The sequence below is a fragment of the Euwallacea fornicatus genome, chromosome 12 (assembly GCF_040115645.1).
Source record: "Euwallacea fornicatus isolate EFF26 chromosome 12, ASM4011564v1, whole genome shotgun sequence".
NCBI classification, from domain to species: Eukaryota; Metazoa; Arthropoda; class Insecta; order Coleoptera; family Curculionidae; genus Euwallacea; species Euwallacea fornicatus.
The window spans coordinates 2,664,476-2,686,587 of record NC_089552.1 but is presented as its reverse complement, the minus strand read 5'-3'; the positions used below and the strand labels follow the sequence as shown (position 1 = coordinate 2,686,587).

The following is a 22,112-nucleotide window of genomic DNA, read 5'->3' as shown; positions in this document are numbered from 1 at the left end:
GTACATGATATTTTAATGTACTTCCTTCGTTGCTGATAATTTATGTTGTCCTTTCCTATCGTCAGCCAACAAGCTTCCAGTGCCAATATCCTTGGCTGGTTTAAATTTAACCCTCTTTGTCTCACCATTTTGTTTGTTCTAATTTAGAACTGATTACTTTGCATAGTAATTTTTTATGTAAATGTCTGAAGTCTACATAATCCGCGTCTGCGAAGCTGTGCCATTAAACCCGTCGCCGACAAACACCAGAGGACGAAAATATTTAATCACTTAATGGAAAATTTAAATTAAAAAAATGTCCTACATGTCACCATCGGTCGTCAAATTGATTTTATTAGTCGCCAGAAAACAATAAACGATTGTCTGATGCGGGCATTCTGCATGACGAAGCACCGATTTTCCGTCTGATAAACAATTTGGAGCCATTTGTTAGGCGTAGCCCTACAAAAGTCAATACACTCCCCAAATTGCCCTTCCAATTAACTGCAACCCCGATTTCCTTATACTTTTTCTTCGTTAACCCCACAATTCTTGACTTTTTCCAGCCGGAATGGCAATATTTTATGCGGCCCACATACTCCCGGTGATCTATGCGACAATACCTGCCAGTCTCCTGTTGGGCGTTTTATTAGGACTACTGTCCAGTGCCCATATTTCCTTCTTAATGATACTAACCCACAGGATTGCAGGATTGTTTCATGAGGACGACGAGGACGGACGGTACGCGAGGAGGACTTGCGTTATACGAAGAGTTGCGAGAGCATTTCAAGTTAGTATATTCGATAGAAAAGAGGATGTAATCAAGTTGAATCATTTTTATCGAGAAATCCATAGAATTAGTTTTCTAAGGAACAGTGAATTAATGTGTTATATATAAATGAATATTGACTGACAGGGGGCCCATGACGTTGGTCTGATATTAGGATCCGTGGCATCCTTCGTCATCATACATTTCACCATTAACATGGGCAGCGTGTTGTCTGATGTGCAATACCAGAACTCCACAGCATCCTCCAATGTAAGTACTCTCCATTTCTGTTTCAACGATGTTTATACGGGTGAATGACAAAGCGGCTTTGGACGCCGGAATGTTCACATGCTCATATGCACTTTCGGTAGGCAGCTGGTTGTCTACCAAAATTCAGGGCCCTTTTAGAACGCTCTATATTACAACATCTCTCCTCAGGACTGTTATTCAAACAGCACCAACTTAATCTGCTCAAACCAAACACAGCCAATCACGATATCGTTCTCAAGTCCATACGACTACAATTCTTTTCTGGACGATATTTTCGACAGGACTGAGGATGGAAGACTATGCGGAGCTCAGGCTTGTCCCATATTTTTGTTGGGCAACTCTTCTCTGCAATCTGGCTTCAAAGTTCTCCCCGCTGAGTCGTCCAAGATCTTAATCGGCGTTTATGGGAGCGCCTGCGGGTTGGCGTTCTTATTGTCCGCGCTGGGGTTGGACAGTATAAGGACTTTGGTATGTAAGGCCTCCCACTTATTTTACAAGCAATAGATTTCCAACGTGGGTGTTCATATTGTAAAAAATATATTCTGGTAATTTTTCGAACGGCATCGCTTTAGCGCTGCCAACGTGGAAGAGGTGAGGGGGGCTAAGGATCATTAATATTTTTGTAAATTGGTTGTAGTTACCTACAGAAGTAGCGAAGAAGGTGACTCTTAACGCACGAGCCGCAGACGAAGGCGGCAATCACGCGAGAGTTTCCCTAACACACGAGTGCGTTAGCATTTGCTTTCGAGACTTATATCTTCGCCGGTTACGTTTACTCTCACAGGGAGTCGGAGGAATATTTATGAATGTATTATAGGTACAAAATGAGCTTGAGACCCGCTCACCGAATTGGCACATTGTTGCTATGGTCATGATAGCGTGACACTGTGTTACATTCTCACCATATCGAACTTTTACGAAATTTAAATGTTATTGTAAAATAGTTTAGTTCACGTCAGTTCGGGATAATTTAGTTGGTCGAGGAGGTTGAGAATAATTGAGTTCTCCGTCAGAGAAAGCGATTTATACAGCCGACTTACGGAGATATTCTCCTGTCATGTTAGATACATGTTCCCATTGAAGAATTTACGAGTTGTAATTGTGTAACTAAACAGCAACTGAATTTAGAATTGGAATTTTTACATAGTAGCGCATTATCTTGTTGTCAATTATCAATTTTGATGTGCTACACGAGGTAGCTATTCTATGGTAATGCTAATTTGCCGGCGATCTTTTACAACCTGTTTGATGGTTGATGGCAGCTTAATATGTTTTTCAATAATAGAAGTGACGAAGCACCTGGCGCTCGTAACCATTTTTGGTTAATTGAAGAAAAATACCTATGATTGGTATAAAAACTGGCTAATCTAAGAATTTGTGAATGTGGTAGTTTCTAAAATAAAAATATTTGTTTACCGGAAACATTTTTCCTGCGGCTGCACAGTTTTTCGAAATATGCAATTTGCAGACATACCAAGACCCTTTGGAACGCGGTTTAGGACTGACCGCCTTAAGAGCCATTAAGGACAGTTTTCGAGATCCAAGACTTCAGCTTACAGCCCCTTTGGCCGTTTTCATGGGGATGGAACAAGCTTTTATTTATTCAGATTTTGCAAAGGTGAGCCTGCCAGTTGCCATTGTAGGCAAATATTATTTTTAACGTAAAATCGAGCAAAATATACTTTAGATCATTGTACTCAGGTTTAAATACTCTCCTTATGCAGTTTACTAATAAGTAGATCGATAGAGTATGTCTCCTATATTTGATTTTCATAGCTTCGCTACTGATCGATAATTGACATGTTTGGTAAATACATTTGGCAATGAGGCTTGCGGAAATCATTAAAATTTTCTTGCCTTCTTGCAGTTCTGGAGAAGTTCTAAAATAATCAAACCTAAACAACTCAGTTACCTTTAATGATTTTAATTCAATTGTCCAGTCTTACGTGGTCTGCACTTTGGGAATCCATCGCCTCAACTTGGTATTCTTCTCAATGGGGCTGCTTCAGTCCATTGCTGCGTGCACTTTGAGCATGCTCTTGAGGACAATCAGACGTTATTACGTCGTAGGTAAGAACCAGTCTCTCATTACCTCATAGAAGTGGTTCCTCAAACTTAAAACATTAAACCTCACACAGCGGTTGGGTTCGCTTTCCAAATCTGCCTGATAATGGTGTTGCTTCTCTGGAAACCCATAGAAGACGACCCCGCCCTTTTCTACGTCATATCTGCAGCCTGGGGCGTATGCCACGCCATATGGGAGATGATTAGCTTCAGTACGTTTCAAGCTTAAATCAATACCGAGATATCTATTGAGGCTTAGAGACTCTTCAAAATGTGGCCTATGCGTGATCATAATTGAACAAGTGTCTGGATGTACTTAGAAGCGGATCATATTTGAAGTCTAGATTTTGAAGATTAAATAAGTCAGATTCGAGTTGGTGCACTTTAAACACTGGTCAATCTATAGGGTGTCCCACTAAGAGCGGACGATATTTTTTGTTATGGGGAAATTATATGCTCACCGACTTTAGGGGGACATCCTGTGCTGAGTGTGCCAATTACGTAGAACACTATGCCTCAGAATTTTCATTTCTAATTATGCTATTAATTTGAAGTCTTGCTGATATAAATATGGCGATACCAGTTGGTCCCAATAATGTTATCTGAGGTATAGAGTTTCGATGGCTCGCTTTATCTACATATTTAGGTCTTTAGGATTAACTTTCTCCACAGCATTATTGACCGGTCAGTACCTTGACCATTGGGAAGCAGCGTTCGCCAACAGAGCCTTCTTCAAGTTCCTCGGCTTCTCCTTGGCCTTCGTCTTCCACAGCTTCCTGTGCAACTACATGAAGTTGTACCTTTTGGCGTTCGTTATGGTGGTATCAGTGATACCGTTCGCCCTTCTGGAGTACCGCCTGGAGAACATCAGGAAAATCAGGAACATTACCAGGTTATGACCGAAGCTGAACCTTTTTTGATCGAGTCGTAGGTACTTTGTCTCGTACACATATCACGTACTACGTACTTTGAATTGCTAAATGGTTGTGACATGGAGGTTATTTGTTTAGATCAATTCATGTTTAGATGGTGAAGTTCGGGAAATTTTAGATTTCGGCGAGGCAGGAGAACTCGAAAGACACGGTTTGGGATGTTTAAAATTTTTTGAAGTATATTTGGTCTACAGGTCTGCTTTTACTGATGGATACAAATTCATGGCGCTCTTTGTCAATATTTTTTAACGCATTTCAGTCCCATTAGAAATAACGGAGATACTTAAGATATCACTGAAAACTGGATTGATTCTGTAAAATATATCCAGATAGGCAGAAATTAGATTTTTTAAAAATTGATAATTAACGGTAAAATGAGATTCTACACTGGATATAGATGCTGACAAAGTATCCAGCAGCCGAGGGACGCGTTAATACATACTTAACCAAAACTGATACCTTAAAAACAGTTTTATAATCGCTAAATTTATAATTTTAAAATTTTTATTAATATTAAAATCGTCATGGAATTGTGTCCAAATTAAAGTAGCCACCTAGTAATTATTTTTAAGGAAGTTATTCCTCTTGTTCTGTACTATCCTTGTCGGATTTAATGCAGTAAGCCACGTTTTTGGTAGGTAAAATACGTTTAAAACGACACAGACTGAAATTGAGAGAAACTTTTTAAGTATATTTCTCTTGGTAATTTATTATATTTATATCTATAGAATTGTTTATGGAAAATGATTATGGGCAATTCCTCAGAGAGATCTCTTGGTTGAATATGATCTGATCGATACCTATCGTTTTTTAGTGATGGAAAGTATCGTTACTTTTGCGGGACTTAAGCCAGAAATTTAGCCATTAAGACCCGTTACTCTAAAGACTCATTAATTTGGACTCCTTAGTTACTTAGACGGACTCAGAGCTATTATCCTTAGAGCACCTCTAAAATACCTGTCACGGAGGCTAACAAAATTATATGTGTAGTATCAGTCCAAACTTGAATTGCAGCTACTAACAGAGATACGAACGACGAGTATTAATATCATGATAAGTGACCAGAGAGCGGATCATGTCAGTAAGTTTTAGCAATGGCGGCTAATCCTGCACCATGCTTCTTGGACGACTTTAAAGGGAATATAGGTACCCCAATAATAGGAGACAAGTCTTTTCTACGGTAACAGAACCCATGCAGGGTGCTGCAAATTTGCGGGAATGCATGGGGATCTTCTAAACGATAAGAGGTGCTGGATCGGTTAAGGTGAGTGCGTAATTTATACTAATGCAGGATAGGCTTTGAGGTTGGGAAAATTAGTCAGTTTTCGGAGAAATCAACAAAAAAGCGAATGTTTTTAATTAATAAATTCATAAAAGCCGCCTCTTTCCAAAAAGCACAAAATGGGGACATTGTTAAGGCACTTTTTCTGTAGGAAACCTAGATGAATTGCAAAATTTTGACCAACATGCAAATGTTACAAAAGATATTTTTTCTTATTGGTCTCGTATAGGAATTATATTGCAAAATGCATCGTTTGTTATTATTCAGAAAATACTTTTCCGTGAATTTGTAGGGCCCTGTATCGAGCATTGATTCAGCTTGGAGCCACTGAAAGGAACGAATCCTCACTGGAATCAGGACTCGTTGTTTTCAGCCCTAGTAACGATTGTTTTGTAAGCGTTAGTTACTTATTTTCCATCACTATTACTTTCAACGGTGTTTCCATATTTTCCTAATGGGCCACAGAACCATTAAAATTGAGACAGTAGTTAATAAACATCAAAAGAAAACATCTGTGATGTTGTAAATATAAGTATTTTTAAATCCTTAAAAGGGTTGTTATAACACCTTCAAGTGTCTTTTAAACAATCTTGTTGTATACTGAAATATAAGGAACATCTTTCGAATTGCCTTACTGACCCTCACCCTCCCCTAAGAACGAGACCTCGACATTAAAATCAACTCTATTTATTTCGTTACCCTTAAACAATTAAGTACAATTCGTAAAAGTGTCAATTTTACAAATAAATAATTACCTGTACACATCTTGGACCCTAATGACAACAGTACGGCGTAATCTCTACAATATCAAATTTGCTGCTAAATCTCGGAAATAGCTAAAGTTCTAAGAGCTACTTGCTAATACCCGTCTCAAAGTAATCTATCACTACACAGCACTCTCGTGCGGGGGTTTATTCATCACTACAATATCCGAGGGAAAAACGCACTTTTTCCGTCTCGTGAAAATCGGCGAAGGCGTCCTGTCATCGACACTATTGCTCAATCCACTCAACAGGGGCAACCCCTCAGTTCTGGCAAAATACTCCCGGTTATCCCCCTCGCTCTCCAAAGGTTTCTTTCCTTTCGAGAGAATAGTTTTAATGGGGACCGCGGTGCTTGCAGGATGGGGGATGGGAGGGGGCTTCGGCACCTCCATTTGCTGCTTCTGCTTTTTGCCTTTGAACAGTCTCCACCTTATCGGGGGAGAGTAGTTCGCCTCGCAAATGGTGTCCACGGTGATGACTTGAGGGTTGAAAGTTACATTCTTAGTTGTGTCCGAAGGGGTGCGGCAGATGCTGCCCGAATCTGCAGAGGACGCCGACTTGCTTTGATGGAACTGTATGGTCCGAGGCTCGTCGTCAGCTGCCAGGTCTATGGCCAAGTTGGAGATGATGTCAGGGTCTAATTCCTGAGGAGTGCCCGGGGATAGCAGCTGAAAGAAAAGAGTTATTTGCTAATTGATATGTAAATAAGCTCCAAATGTCAAATTTGCTTAGAACTTATAACGGTCCTTATTGCCAAAACTAGTGCTAGCTCGCTTAAATTTTGTATTTTATTGGCAGTTCTATGCAGATTCATGATTCCCGCTTCAACAAATTTCTGCCTTAATTTTCAGGTCTAAGCGGCCCTGTTTAGGACAGGAATAATTAATCATAGTATTTACGACCTCTGCAAGAAGGCGTCCAGCACACTGTCCGGAAATTCGAATAAAATCATCAGCTGAAAGTAGTCGGGATGACGTGGCAATGAAGCTACCTAAATTATCCCAAGCAAAATTTTCTGGAGAAAGCTCCGAGTTAGGTCCGGGTTATTAAGCTTCATATCATTAATTGACGCTCATAAATGTGATTTAAGATTGTAACAACACATGCGAACAAATTACGCGCATGAATTGGTGATATGAGGCTGGATTAGCCGGGTCTTAGGTAAAAACGCTACCGCTTAAATTTTAAATGTACATAAAACTGCAGCTTTATTTGAACAGATTCTAATCTTTATATGAACGTTGTACGAGACCAACAACGCGAATTTTGCATATTAACGTTTAGTACGTGTGAAAAAGGTGTAAAACAAGCGTTTCATGAGTGGAATTCCCATGCAATTCTCACCCCAAATCCCAGTGCTCTAGGGTATTTACTTGGGTGATATTAAGCTTTATATAATCAACCCGATCGAAAAAGTACTAACTTGAGGGTACACTGGTGTCGAGGGCGAGCTGATGAAATAAACAGGAGGAGGACTGCCCTCCACCAGCAGTTCCTGGTGCATTTCCAAAATGTTAGGATCCGAACTGAAAAACTCCTTGCAGCCTGCACTGGTTAACACGTTATCCAGGATATCTTCAGCAGATTGAAAGTCGCTTCCACTTGAAGTGCGCCCTTCAAAAGTATACCTGGAGGAAGAATTAAAATTTGGAGTGGGTCGATGGAATTAATTGAAAATCAATGGATTTGAGTGGTGCTCGAAGCTCTTAAACTCATTAAATTTTGTACGTAACTGCAAGATAATTGCCATAGAATAGGAACCTGGAAATTGAGTCTAGGACTGCTCGCATTTTTGACTTTTATGGAAACTAACTTGCTGTTAAAATTATCTGTACATTAACATTTTGGCCCTTAGAGAATTCCGTGGCCCGTTTAGAATTTCGTTTCAAGTTTGGGGGTAAAATTTGCTCGGCATTCTTTCTTTGACCAGCACAGATTATTTCCAGATTAATTCATACGCACTCTACATTTAGGAAATCCTTTTTGCATCCTCCAGTTCCTTTGCTGGATTCTCCACAACATTTGTTGTTACTGGACGCTGACTCGAAGCTAATGTTGCTACTAGACGAGCTTTCGGTGTTGTTATTGTTGTTGCTGCACAAAGGAAATTTCTTGCAGTTTTCGAAGTTTCTAACATTGCGCAGATCGTCGGCGCAAGTGCTGAGGTTGCCAATAATTTTCGGAGTGCGTCTCATTATCTTGAAATTTGAATATTGATCCGCATCTAAAGAATGAAATTCATGGTGCTTACCTTGGGAGTTCTGCAAACCTCCACAATGACACTGGTGGCTACTAGGCTGGTTCTGGAGCTGATGCTGGATAGTTCTGACATGCTCTCAGGACTGGCTAATGGGGCCAGTCCTAACCAATCGTCGTAGATGAGGTCTACCTTTGGAACCAAATTGAGGCTTAGGCTTTTGGTGATGGATGGCGGTTCCTCGTACTGAGAACAGAATCGTTTCATGCAGAAGGAGTCTGTTTCAAAAATACTTGATGCTTGTTCGTTCTTCAATTAAATATAATGAATGGAATATGAAAATGATAAGAACTTCCAGAAGGGCCTAAAGAAACGTTAAGAACACAGTTAATATTAAATCAGCTAATGGGCAATTTCCAACTAAAATTAAAAACAAATTTTCCATAATTTAAATCGTTTTTCTGCACGATTTAAATCGATGATGGAGCACGAATCTGAATCATCTTACCTTGGTCAAAGACACCTGTCCGACATCAGAGCGGTTGCTCCTGAACGACAAATTAAATCCTGATAAAGGCTGATGAATAGATAAAGGAGATGGGTGACTTTTCGTGGAAAAGTACCCGTTGGTGATGGACGAATTGCTTGATGGGCTTTGGAGGGACGTAAAACTAGTTTCCAGGAACATCTGATTCGGATTTGAAGCAGCCGAGTAGTAGTTTGTAGTGACTGATTCGCTCGTTGAAGATGATCGATGTGGTTTCTTGGGACCCATTGTTGTTACAACCTGGAAGAGATGCAGGTCAAATAATCCTAGATCAAGTGCTTAAAAGAGCTTTTGGACAACATCCTCCTTATACTTTCAGGTAACATGCATAAAATAAAATAAAAGTTACTTACAGGCTATCTAGGTTCACGATCATCTTTAAACAATGGGATATAGAACAAGTTCTTGCTGGGTACCCACTAGCTGTTAAACAATAAGAAAAACTAATCTAACTTAATAAAAACTTCAATCATAAACCAATCAAAACGGTGCCGAATCGTCTCGAGATTTTAAGCACATTTGCGATAGGTGTGCGTTATAAAGCATTAATAAAATAAAATAAACGTAATAAACAAAACGATGCATAAAGAACTGAACTAAAAAGCAGAAATTAAGAATCAAACAATCCGTAAATAAGCAACGTAAAACAAAGGGTAGCTAATGAAATTACCTGATGTCTGGCGGTGCGGGTCTGAGTTCGTAGGCCGACGTTTCGGCCCTGCGAAAACCCTGAGGATGTTGACGTGGCTTCCTGTCCACCTGTCACACACTGCCGATCAGACACCATATACGTCAAACACGACATGCTGGTGCAAGTTTCTCGTAAAAAATATTTGGGCAAATCATCAAAAAAAAAGTATATTTCAATAATAGTGTTTTGTCGTGTTTCGTCTGTCCAAAAATAACGACACATCCTAAATAGTAATTAGTACTCATTCCTGCCAGGGCGCTCAGATGCTAATAAGCTCAAAGAACAGGCGAATGAAAGAAAACACAAGAAACATGCATAAAAAAATATAATTTAAACACTTAATACAAAAACAAATAGAAGGAAAAAGGTAAAAAAAAAGTGTGTTTAATGGTAAGCTTAATATAGCGTAAATACTATGCAACAAAAATTTATTCAGCGAATAACAATAAGAGCATATTTAATGCAAAATTTTTCCCCTTAAAGAGATCACAAGGAACTTCAAAAACGATTAACAATAACAAAAAAACCTATTTCCGTCACTTTTATATTAAAAATTGCCATAGTAGAGTCCCAACGATGCAACAAAGGGCACCGTTACATTATCGTTTTGCAGAGATAATTAAATGCAAATATTATGATTATGGCCACCGAACGTATGAATCACAGAATGTTCACTTCGTCGCGGCACTTTAATCTAGTTAGATCAAAGCCGCTCAAATCTAAAAAAGTTAAATGTATTCACAATTCCATCGCTTATTTGGCTTTTATCAACCGATAGCGCTCAATAAATAAAGTTGCCGCTTGCACTGACTCTAGAAAGGGAGCGAGGCATGGGGCAGGACCAGTTGAGTTATCAAGAAGATTTCCGGACCTTTACCCTTGAACGTTTCACGATTTCTATGATAACTGTAAGTTCCGTATTGTAAAGTAACGATGTTCTTTTTATTCGGGCTGTAGTGATTATACGGCGTTTTCCACTGGCAGCATCAGAACATTGCGAAGGTACCCCTAACCTTACATCATCCTGATTTCATTTTCGTGCGACCAGTAAAATAAGCGAATAAACTCAAGAACTTAAGGTCTTAAGCTTCAAGCTTAAGAAGTGAACTACTTTGCGCGATCCAAAATCGGTGGAAACCATTCAAAATGCGCAAAGTGCAACAAAAGCTTCACTCTAGCACTAATCATAGTTAAGCTCAGCATCGATGATTTCAGGAAGCACAAAACTGGAATGCGGTATATGCGAACGTACCTTGTTGAGGGCTTCCAGGACCTTGTCTGGCATGTGGTCCTGGATCATGACGGGCGAAATCAACACCTCGTCGAAGTCGGTGTTGCCGGCCCAAAGGGCCTGGTAGACAGGTTCCTTTTTGGACAGTGCTTGCCTAAAATGAAACAATTAAGGTTTGGTCGTAAAAAAAAAACTTTCATGGAGTTTTAGATTCTAATTAAAAATTCATTCTTATTGAGAAGTTTTGTTGGTAATCGGAACAAACTTCAGTTCACCGAGTTTGGCATTATGGGAGGGAAATCTGGTTGCTCAGCCCGAAAGCTTTCTTGTTTTCAAGTTCCGTATAGTTCGGGTTAGTTTAGATTCGTGTAATTACCGAGGGTCAAGACTTTTGGATGAAGGGTTATTAAAAGTTTAAGCAGATCGGTAAAAGCCAGATGTTGTCATTAATAAAAATGTCGAAATATTCACTATTTTTTGTAAAAAGTGTTGATATATCGCACTTTTTACAATGAATAGTGAATCATCGCAACATAGGGGCACATTACAGACTTTTAAGTTATGCATCCTGTCCTGTAATTAACGGTACAATGGTACACAGTTACTGTTGGTGATGCTCACCGTTGTCGGGAATAAAAACGAAAAGTGGAAAGCCGAAGTGTGGAAATTTCACAAAATTGCTATGGAGTGAATGATGTGATGCTCGTACCACCCTGAGTTTGAACATTCCTTCGTGGAAAAATAACCAACAACCTTCCTACCTATAGCTCAGGTTTATTGGTAAAGAGTGATGTTTTACGTGTTAATATTGACAATAATGAGACAGAAGGAGCCATTTGCCATTTTCCAAGAGCAGTGGTAGTACCTAACTGCTCCAGAGACGAGGAGAGACTCGCTCTTTCCTTATCAATAAACTTAGCAAAGGACTGTTATCAAGTAATCGGATGGCGCTGTTGTCACGTTGACTTTTTTGTTATAAGACACAGGTCGTAAAATTATTAAATCGCGTCTTAACAACTACACCACAGATTCCCTATGTAATATCAGAGCTATTTTTTTTACATAAAAGCCATTTATGTAGTCAAACTACTTTTCGATAAAGATATTTGTCTTAATGGGGGACGGTAAACGGTTAAGACTTTGAGAAATTATTAAAGTGCTGACCAAAGTTTAACAGGAGCGTAAAGTTCCTGTTAAGTTGGAAATAAATAGAAGCTTATCGGGAGTTCGTTGCTCCATTTCCATGGTAATTATCCTTTCGATAAATTTACCAGAACTTTGATAGCTTGGTCCGTAGCTACGGTTTTTTGGGAATGCAGGGCCATAATAGAGCGAGCGTGATTTGACGCTAATAATACAAACTAGAAATGCACGGGTAACGTGTTATAACGGACGTTATATTACAACAACTCTTTTCTAAGATACCTAGCTATACTGATGGAAATAGGTGCTGCCATACGTCCAATATTGGTTGTAACTCTATGGTTCCGGGTACCTAAATGGTGCTTGTTCAAAATAAGCTAATGACCATTTTTAAAGCTCATGCTGTCCTACTTTCGAGCATATCTGGAATTTTCAGATTGAAATGGCTAACGAATCTTCGTATAGAGAACGCAAAAAGTACTAACACAGTTTTTGATCGATCTAAGTTTCAATACCTGCTATGGAGGTATGATTTCCATTATTTCAATATATCTAAAGATATTTTACTCACGTCACAACATCGGACATGCAGGATCTTTTGGCGGCTAATTCACTACTGAACGATTAATTAATCAAATACGAAACGAAAAAGTCCTAAATACATTTTCTGCACATTAAAAATCAACTTCCTATGAGGCCTTGATACTTATCAACATTAACCACAACTAATGTTGTACTTCATTAACATGCATTTGTACGGGGGTCACTGAAAACCATAAAACTTTCTTTACCTCCATCTTTTTTCATACTTTTGTCTGTAAATTCAAAAAATAACATTAGAAGCTAATAATTCAGAAAGTAAATCAGAAAAACATCATTTAGGAATGCGCTTATGTGCCTGGAGAAAAAACGTTTCTGTTTTTAGATCGCAATAAGGAGTCCGCTCATGTCGCTCTTATCCTTAATGAGGTCAAATTGGGGTAAACTAATAAATAAGGGCCTTAGCTAGTGCACTATCATACGTTTTTTTAACGTGACATTTGCGATCAATTGTAGATAAAATTCCAAGGAATAAGCCAGGAAATGATATGTTCATATTGGTGGATTTCAGCAGAATCAACAGTTGACCAACTTTTTACATCAGAGAAACGCTACCCTTCAAAAAGAACCATTTCGAAGCTCACGTCATTTTTGCTCCGAATGTCAAACATTGCAAAATTCTAGTGCAAGTGCTATTTCTGCTGAATATTACCACTGACTTCGTTGGATAGAGCAAGCGAATATGGGAAAAATATGAATATTGAGAAATTTAATTTGATTTTGGCAACCATTTTATTAAATTACTATCCATATTTTGACCAAAAACTGGCTTACGCAGTTACTCCGGTTAGACAAAAACTGCTTTTCATAATCATAGAACTTACTGTCCGCTGGTTGGATGATGGCGCACCACGTGCACGATCCTCCCGGGAGGGTAGAGGGGCTGGTGACTGGTGAGAGCTATGGAGCTGTCTGAGGGATGAATCCCCATACATCTTGCATTCTCCTTGCTACGCATGTACTCACACACTTCAGTCTCGCCAGTGGACATTTCCACCGCTGAAGTTGGCTGAGAACAGCCGCAGCATATGATGCTGCAGGTTATAGTTTTCCACTAAAAAAAGATAAATTTTGAATCATTTGAAAACCTGAAACCGCTCAAAAAAACTATTCATTATCCAGAAATTCATTGGAGCTTGGTAGCCTTGAAATTTTCATTTTCCTTCTAGTAATCTTCTCTTCAGTGGTGCATCCAGAGAGGAGGCTGGAGCTATCCGAACTCCCTTACAATGGACCACTTAAGGACGTCAATAGTTAGTTTGATATCAGGACCTCATGCCTTTCTTGGATCCACCACTGCTCAACTGAGATGCCTTCAAATACCATTTTAGCAAGTGTTTTTGGTAAATGTGTGAGAAGGTAGCAAATCCTCTGATTATTTTAAGAGTGTTAGTTATGAGGTATTCTATGCCCATAGACGGATAGAGTGGTTTATTGGACGCGTGACTTACTTTTGGATCTACACTTCTCTTAATGGCATTAATCAGGTCAGTTCTGAGGGTCTCCATTTGATGGAGGCCAATTCTAGGAACTACGTCTTTGCCTATTACTACGGAAAGCGTGAATTCTTTGGTGTACTCTACTGCTGGGGCCGAAAGTAATCCCCCCGGAGGCGAGTAGCAGAAGCACTGAAGAGAGGGATGTGTCTGCCTCATGAGGATACCTAAGATGCTAGCTATACCTGTATGGAGGAAGTTACGTAATGAATTTTATCGAGTCACATAATGTATATTGAGCATTTATGAAAACTTACCAGCGCCCAAAGAATGTCCCACGATTACAATTTCGAAGTCTCTGGTGCCTCGCTCAGGTTTCCTGGCCTTGGCCTTCTCCACCAGTTGTTCCTGGTCGATTTTATCATAAATATAAGTAGCAGCGTGCACCATTCCTTTATGGCCCGTCCAGTCTTCCCTGGGAGGGTTCAGCGGAATCGTCTCACTTTCCGCGTTCAAATCAGTCAAGATATCCTGAAGGTATTTAAAAATATTCGTATGTATATGAAGATACACGGTGCCTCACCTTCATGGACAAGGTGCCCCTAATACTAATAACAATCTTTTTCCTGTCATAATCTAAGGTAACAAAGAACGGGGTTTCCCCGACATCCACATGGTACGTGGCATAGACAATCTCAATGTCCCCTAAATCGGTGAGTTTCTGAAGTGCCGCGTAGTTGCACCGGCAGCAGTTATCTTCCACCACCTCAGGCCCATCCTCACCGCGTTTTCGGCAGGGGAAACAGCAGCATTGGAGCCCTGAAATCCCCATTTAAGATAACGAGCTTTGCATCATGATTTGACTAACTAACCAGTGCAAAGATGGCAGGCCCCAGTCTTGTTCATCATAATATAAATGGGCCATCCGTAAGCTCTCACGGCAAAATGGGCGTAGTGGATGACAGTCTGGAATAGTTCCAAGTCTGCCCCGTCTTCATGCAGCGACAAAAACTGGGTCCTCGGGGTAATAGCCACTCCAGACAGGAATTCGTATGTGGCGTTTTTTCGCTGAAAAGACAACAGCAGTTAGTAAATGGAGAAAAGATGCTGGTCCAGGCCTGAACCCTTGTTATCGTTTCGGGTTTTCTTTTGGGCGAATGTCCACCTACCTGCTCTACAATCGCCTTTCTTTCGATCTTCTGAAACTTCCTCAAAAGCACCAAACCGACAACGACGTCCGAAGGCACTACGTCCAAATCTCGGAAAAAATCGGAGAGCAATCTGGCAATATCAGCAAATGAATTTCGGTTCCTGTCGGAGGGGGAGGCACAGCAGAAAAGGAATCGACACCGATTATGCCAACTGTCTTGATACGCCCTTAAGACCTTCCTGCAAAAGATCAACGAGATAATTTCAAAAGGGGAATCGTCTGTTTTGGGACGTTAAGACTCTAAGTGCGTGGTGATTATTTGGCAAACAAACTCAATGGAATGGATCCTGTCAAAAACCGATTCTCCATTCCTAAACATTCCATGGAAAATAAGTAATAAACCGAGCCAAACATTAACCTACTTCCCGGTAAATTTCCGATAAGGGGAAACCTTATAATATGAAACTACAGTCGGGAAAATCGATGAAAACTAATAGGAATAAGCCGAAAAAGTATCATTTTCCAGTAAAAGAAGGATGACCCGTGTCGGGTAACAGAGATAAGACGCTCCCCATTTGGTTTAAACGTCTATCAGGATCTAAGTAGGTTAATACCTTTCTGTTTTCTTTGAAAGGTTTCGACCTTACGATATTCAATTTTCAGCGATATTGTTTGAAACGGATGTGTATATTTCTTGAAGGGACAAGCTAAGAAATTAAGGGCTGTGGCTATGACCGTCGCAGCCGAGATCGTTACGGTACGACCTCAATATGTCACGTATTAAGTTTCGGTCTTAAACCGATATTTTTCAATAAAACGGCAATTATCACGACTGAGCAATAAGCAGGTTCGTTCCAAGCAAATTTGTTGCCTTAAAAAGGGATTTAATGTTACCAGAAAAGCCAGTGGAAACACGCAATAATGGAAATATCCTTGACGTTAATAGGCAGCTCTACAATAGAAAAATTTTTCCTTAAAAGTTGGAATTAAATGCGACAATTTCGCTTCATGTTTAACTCATAACGGTCTTGTGAGGAAGTTCTCAGTTAAATTAGCTGCGAAACGATTTTCAGAAAAAAATCTCTGAGATTGTCAGTAATTTTATTTTTAGCTAATTTATTGCAAACCCTTTATAGGCTTGACCTCAATCTTAGGATGAATCCCGGCTTATATCCAATCCGATTAGCCCAAGTTGGGCGAAAATAACGCAATTGGGCATTAAATTATTAATATGATACTTAAATTTAATATTCAGAAGGTCATACGAACCAACGAAATTGGTCAGTAACGAGTATGCCAGAATCCAGGGGTGGCCTTCGGCATGGTGAGCTGTAGCAGGTAGCTCTTAGATGAGGTAAAAATTGTGGGAAATGGGAGAGAATCCTTAAGGCATATAGATTATCGGAAAAGGCCATTAAAACCATCTAAGCAATAAACCTCATGAAACGATTTAGGGGAAAAGATCGGGCACCTGTTGGAGTTCCATTGCAAAATCGCTCTTTCTAGTCCTCTTGTGCAGTATCTCCGCAGTTCTGGGCAATGTCGAGTATAAGACACTCGAACGCCTAGCCTAATCCTAGGGGTATCACAGACCACTTTGCTACTTTGAAAATTTAAGTGTGAGTGAGTGAGTGAGTTCTACAGCCGTCTAAGTTAGAACAGTATTAGTACAAATAGATTCTTGGTACCAGTCTAATAGAAGCGAGTTAGGAGTGTTTTAGTATAACAATAGTAAAGCCTCAAGCTCAGCTACAACTCAAAGTAACTCACATTCGCGATATGACAAAAAATGGTACATCGCAACGTTGCAGTACTAGTGTAGATAAGGAATGATTTTCGCAATGTACGCATACCCCGCATCTGGTTTCAACTAGACTACAAACAGAAGAATAGGAAGAATGAGTAAGGGCTAAGTATTCACAATAACGATATGAGACACTGAGATTTAAATATCTTTATACCTTTGTCGCCAGTTTCGGGTACTCCCTGAGCGTTTGTATTGGAACTTCGACTCGGACTCCCTCATGGAGCGCTGGTACTGCTTCATCTTCACCCAGGACCTGCCTGCGGTGTCGTAGCAGCACCACACGGTGATGAGTACGGACAAAAGGATGCACCAGTTAAAAACTACCATAGCTGAAAATGTGTTCAGTCAGTTAGAGTAGAATAATTGAAAGATTAATTGATAAATTGAGGAACCAAACCGGCAATTGCGAAAGTGTCTTGAGTACCTATTTAGCGCGTCACTGGGTAAGTATTTTATGTTCATAGTACCAAGGACTCAAACCTAAAAAAATATCTGTGCGCTAACCTCAGTTTTTGATAAGGTAACCAGACCGATGATTACGAAGATGTCAGAGTATCTATTTAGCGCGTGTCTGGGTAAGTATTCCATGCAGTACCAAGGAGGTACTTCAAATTTTAACAAGCTTCTGACGCTGTTTTCTAGATTTTTACAAGACCTTTTGGCTCTGGCATGTAACCGATAATATGAGTTTCTAGGTAGATTACTTGAGTTTCGCCTACGAGCATTAACACTCCCCCTAGTTTCTACTTGTGCTTAGCTTTTACTCTAGATCATTGCTTTTTTCTTATTTCTTTACTTTATACTCATTTATTTAATATTTACACGTTCACTCTGGCGGGTTCCTGTTGGGTTTCACTAAGATTTCATCTTCTGCTTTCGTAAACAAATTCTTTGCCCAGCAGCTTTTAAATTTTTCCCCGATTTTCGCTGAAGATATCCAGAATGAGGCGCAGCAATAAGATAATAATAATTCGCGTTATAAAATTAAGTTCTTTATCAGAGACTTTAGAGAATCCTGTCATTTTTGCCTATGCCCCACACAGCGGCTTTGAACCTCATCGCCTTTACAGCCTCCGTTTACCTTATAACCAAAGAATAAACATTCTTAAAATACTAAAAAGCCCAAATAGACAATCCAGGCGGGGCAGTTTCTGAATCGTTATTGGTAATTTTCTCTTTTCTATTTTTCCAAGGAAATGGCAAACACGAGTATTCGCTGGCCTAGGGTCTTGCTTACATTGCCCACGAAATGTATGTCGAAACAACGTCGAATTCGGCATGCAGATTGACTCACCTAAAACAGTCTCTTTGGCATTTTCTATTGAACAGTCTAAGTAGTAGTTGCTTAGCCATACGATTCCAGCGGTTAGCCAGCCCGCTTCGATGATCATCACAGCTAAAAAGCTCTGTTCAGCGACTTTTTAAAGTCAACATAAAATACTTACACAGTCTTATGTACAAAATATACTGCATAGAGCTCCTGGGGCCTGTATCCAGGATGCTTCCTCTTAAGGCCACCACGCAGACGGCTAGTTCTAGAACCATGGACAGGAGCAGGATCGCTAGGTACCCGACGATGAGGCACCATAGCAACAGGACGCACTGAACGTTTTTGTCGTACTTGACCACGAAGAGCACTATTCCGAGGATTATTGTCCTGGAAAGAATATCCGGATTGAGCGAACAGCTGATCGATTTATTTAGATCTGTTCGACACCCCCTACACGAAGAGCATACTTTAATAAATCTGGTCGATTGCGAGTTAGAGCCCTACGTGAGTGGTGTGCGGCATTAGCCCCACAGAAATATTGCACCTACTTGTTTATACGGTCATTTCAACTTCTTTTCCGGGTTGCTCCAGGTTTTAATTTAAGAGTCTAATCAATATTGCGCAGCCAGTTGTTAAGGCAGCTTTATCAGAAGGACGCTTATCTGAGGAGAGCATTGGCTTGTAAAGGGGGAGCAAAACTGAATTAGATATTTTAAACGGCCCTTTCGGGACACGATCAAGTTGACAATTTTCCGAAACATTAAGCGCGAATGCAAAAATTAAACAGGTTTTTTTTAGTGCCTTCTTTGATTCCTTGAGACAAATTTCATCGCTTCAGAGATTATTGAGTAAAAAATGAATGAAACCCCCATCGAGATGATCGTTTCCAGCTGAAAATAGTATATCGATCTATCTCCTTTACTGTTAATCCTATTTCCATGTTTATTCGAGTTTGAAGACTGGTTCATTAAAGTTTCCATAAAATGGCTTGATTGAATAAGGGTTGAATGACGTTGACGCAACCGCTGAAAACCCATTAATCGTCAATTTTTTGCATAACTCCTTTCACCAAGGACGTGGGTAAAAGGAGAGCTCTTTTGAGAGCCAATCCAGAATTTCTTATTTGTCAATCTACCCCCGAAATCCAAAGATTAATTGTCAATTTTAGGGGCGTCCCCACATGATCAACAAAGTTGCTCCTGTTGTTGGATTGCAAGAGGGGTTTTATTGCTTCCCAATAATTCTTAAGGTTGTCACGTACTGGAATCAAACCGAGGGTGATCTAAGGCGAAGATTTACGTATAAATTTTATCTTCCCTTACACGATCTTTCGATTGTCGCAAACATGAAGTAGGTAGAGCGGATTTCCATTATTAGGTGGCAGAGTGCTCACTTGAATAATTTATAAAAACGTTGCAGCTAAAAATAGTCAAACTTCTCGTCAACACGTTCCAATAATGCAACAATTTTTAGTTATTCGATTTAAAATTCATTTTATTAAATTGTGATGAGGCCTGCACACCTATTGCTCAGTGCATGTATTAATAGTTTTGAAACAAAAACGAATTATTTTTAATGAGGTTCAAAGCAAATTCAAAAAGTTGGCCGCTGGCGCAAAATCCTGGATTCCGACACAGATCTGATCCGAATATAGCTGAAGATTGAAGGGTGTCTAAGTTACAACGATCATCCCAGGACCTCGAGCATTTCAAAATAATACCTCGACGAGGGCCATTTCGTAAATACTTCAGAGGAGGGTAATTTGCTTCGCAAGGGGCTCTGTTTTCGGAGGGATTCGAGAATAAAGAATTTATAGTACTGGACTTTTTTTAGGTAGACCTCAATGCAGCGATAGGTGCCTATTTCACTAACCAAAGCAGTTAAGAACCACGTCTTCAGTAAGGACATTACCTAATGAGAGGGTAAGTGGGTTCTGCGCTTTGAAGGGCAGGAAAACGAGGAATTTGAAATTTGGAGTTGTCTTTTGGGCCGACTTCTGGAAACTCGGTGCTTCAAGAAGTGCGTTATTTCAAGTGAAGGTAAGCGAGCGTGGCTTCTAGACGGATCGGAGCCTGAGAACTTTGGAGAATTAATTGTGCGTTCCGGCTTACTTGGGTGTAACCGTAGATACATAGAGGTCATTATTTACGTTATTTTCATGCAGAATTGTTTCAATAGCTGTTTGCACTCATTTCTGCTCCATGCGGTGAGCAGTCCCTGGTGCGGCTCTCTCGATTAACTGAGCAGTCGTAAGAGCAGAGCACGTGGTAAGTTCTCGTCGCTCTATGCAAATCCAATATACATGCAAAGATACTCGTAGAAGGAAATAAAGTGGGAGTTATTTTCAAAGATTTTCAATTCGCGTTCCTAATGATACCGAAAAATTGCGGAAATTTCTATGGAACAAAATCCATGTAGGAGTGAGCAGGATTAAAGGCCGCAACTGCGGCGTACATTGTGTATTTACAATGAGCAGTAAAAAGCAGAATAGGCAATGATTGAGAGGCCAAATGACGAATAGAAACGAGAGCAGAAGTTATAAAAACAAATAACAAGTGAATAAAAGTCAGCAGTTTTCCGTCCCGTCAATTTTCCCCAATGCCTCGTAAATATTCACCGATTTATTTTATGAGCTACTCAGCCTGTTTTATGACTTATAGATTTATGCTTTCATATTATGTTCCTAGTGTACTTACATGACCAAACATATTTCCATCTAATATCACTCTGAACAAAAGAAATTATCTATTGACGTCAACCAAACAGCAGGCAAGTCGTTTAGGTCAGAGTCGCTATGGAAAACTTGCCATTAAAATATTTGTAGCTTACTGCACACATGAAGATGCAAATTTAATAGCGACGGCAATTGCGTTCCGGATCCGTCCCTGTATAATCCAACCATAAGCACTTGTCCTATAGTCAGCGACAAAATGTTAGGAGGGCGAACGAGGAATCTGTTAAAAAGGGCCCACATGTCTAATCCATTTCGAGAAGAAAACCTATGGAGAGATCAGAGGCGCGCCGCAAAATTTTCAATTTCACTCCCCCCCCGGTGCACCCAATGATGACACAGGCAAGGTTTCTAGTGGTCCAAAACCATTATCCATCTACATCAAGATGCAAAGACGTGGGAAGAAGCACTCGATATTATGGAGATAACTGCATTTTTATGCTAAAATCCAAAGCCACCAGACGCTACTGCGCCTTCTGTTCCTCTAAACATATAATAAGGGAAGTAAAGAAGGGTCATTCTTAGGAGGGTTGCAATTTACGGCGCTTGACGCTGCAGATTGAAATAATAGTGAATATTTTCGACACGTGACGGATTTTTCGCATCTGAATTTCCTCATACATTTTTTATTTTAAGCTAAACTCGTAAGCAATTGGAACATAGTCGTACGTGTGTTTAAGTTATTTACGTCTTACGTACACACGAGGAAATTGGGTCCAAATTTAGACCAGATTTTTTCGTTTATTGCTCCGCTTTAGGCCCTGATCGAACGTGCTTGCACCACGGTTTTAACACATTCCTCACCTGAAATATTTTTCAGTTTGTCGGGTATTTTATTATCACACTATAAATAATTTTTTCCCATAAGAGTCATAATATCCTGCCAACTCCCGGTAAACAACTGTTGCAGCCTGACAAATTGCAGACATTAACATGAACTCCTCTAGTTCTTCCGCCTGATTATTTTTGAGTTATAGTTGGATGATCCAGTTTTCCATTTTTCGTGCCAACGGTATACGCGACCACAATGTGCGATCCAACGTGTACAAATTGGAATTTTCGTTCTGCACACCGATTGGCTTTGACTACACTGTGCCAGGACTTTGATAACAACATAGATATAAATTCCAAAACTATAACTATAAGACCGAAACATCAATATTAATTAGAGCGAGTGTATCAATACGAACAATAATGGGGCCCCTGCATTGTTTGTATCGAAGTTTACAATATGCATTACAATAGATTA

General features: G+C 39.9%; 2 protein-coding genes across 14 annotated transcripts in view; one reads left to right on the top strand and one right to left on the bottom strand.

The window, feature by feature from the left end:
• Nucleotides 1-5,922, top strand: part of LOC136342336 (protein unc-93 homolog A) — a 36,069-nt gene extending 30,147 nt beyond the window's left edge. For 3 of the 4 annotated variants that reach the window (XM_066288027.1, XM_066288026.1, XM_066288025.1), the window contains 7 exons: nucleotides 546-769; nucleotides 896-1,018; nucleotides 1,187-1,486; nucleotides 2,487-2,636; nucleotides 2,959-3,088; nucleotides 3,157-3,294; nucleotides 3,755-5,922. In XM_066288027.1, the coding sequence (XP_066144124.1) occupies nucleotides 546-769; nucleotides 896-1,018; nucleotides 1,187-1,486; nucleotides 2,487-2,636; nucleotides 2,959-3,088; nucleotides 3,157-3,294; nucleotides 3,755-3,981 (1,292 nt within the window). In that variant the 3' untranslated portion in view covers nucleotides 3,982-5,922. The remainder of the gene's footprint in view (nucleotides 1-545; nucleotides 770-895; nucleotides 1,019-1,186; nucleotides 1,487-2,486; nucleotides 2,637-2,958; nucleotides 3,089-3,156; nucleotides 3,295-3,754) is intronic. The other variant, XR_010732626.1, reaches the window with a different exon arrangement.
• A 45-nt stretch (nucleotides 5,923-5,967) lies between these two features.
• The window catches only part of inaE (inactivation no afterpotential E), a 29,509-nt gene continuing 13,364 nt past the window's right edge, over nucleotides 5,968-22,112 (bottom strand). For 3 of the 10 annotated variants that reach the window (XM_066288040.1, XM_066288041.1, XM_066288049.1), the window contains 18 exons: nucleotides 18,308-18,519; nucleotides 18,157-18,258; nucleotides 17,017-17,191; nucleotides 16,826-16,930; nucleotides 15,075-15,294; nucleotides 14,778-14,973; nucleotides 14,489-14,724; nucleotides 14,223-14,436; nucleotides 13,921-14,150; nucleotides 13,294-13,523; nucleotides 12,661-12,684; nucleotides 10,748-10,880; nucleotides 9,475-9,573; nucleotides 8,766-9,044; nucleotides 8,312-8,503; nucleotides 8,023-8,258; nucleotides 7,484-7,688; nucleotides 5,968-6,728 (listed from right to left, as the gene is read on the bottom strand). In XM_066288040.1, the coding sequence (XP_066144137.1) occupies nucleotides 6,183-6,728; nucleotides 7,484-7,688; nucleotides 8,023-8,258; nucleotides 8,312-8,503; nucleotides 8,766-9,044; nucleotides 9,475-9,573; nucleotides 10,748-10,880; nucleotides 12,661-12,684; nucleotides 13,294-13,523; nucleotides 13,921-14,150; nucleotides 14,223-14,436; nucleotides 14,489-14,724; nucleotides 14,778-14,973; nucleotides 15,075-15,294; nucleotides 16,826-16,930; nucleotides 17,017-17,191; nucleotides 18,157-18,258; nucleotides 18,308-18,519 (3,634 nt within the window). In that variant the 3' untranslated portion in view covers nucleotides 5,968-6,182. The remainder of the gene's footprint in view (nucleotides 6,729-7,483; nucleotides 7,689-8,022; nucleotides 8,259-8,311; nucleotides 8,504-8,765; nucleotides 9,045-9,474; nucleotides 9,574-10,747; nucleotides 10,881-12,660; nucleotides 12,685-13,293; nucleotides 13,524-13,920; nucleotides 14,151-14,222; nucleotides 14,437-14,488; nucleotides 14,725-14,777; nucleotides 14,974-15,074; nucleotides 15,295-16,825; nucleotides 16,931-17,016; nucleotides 17,192-18,156; nucleotides 18,259-18,307; nucleotides 18,520-22,112) is intronic. The other 7 variants (XM_066288043.1, XM_066288042.1, XM_066288044.1 and 4 more) reach the window with 7 other exon arrangements.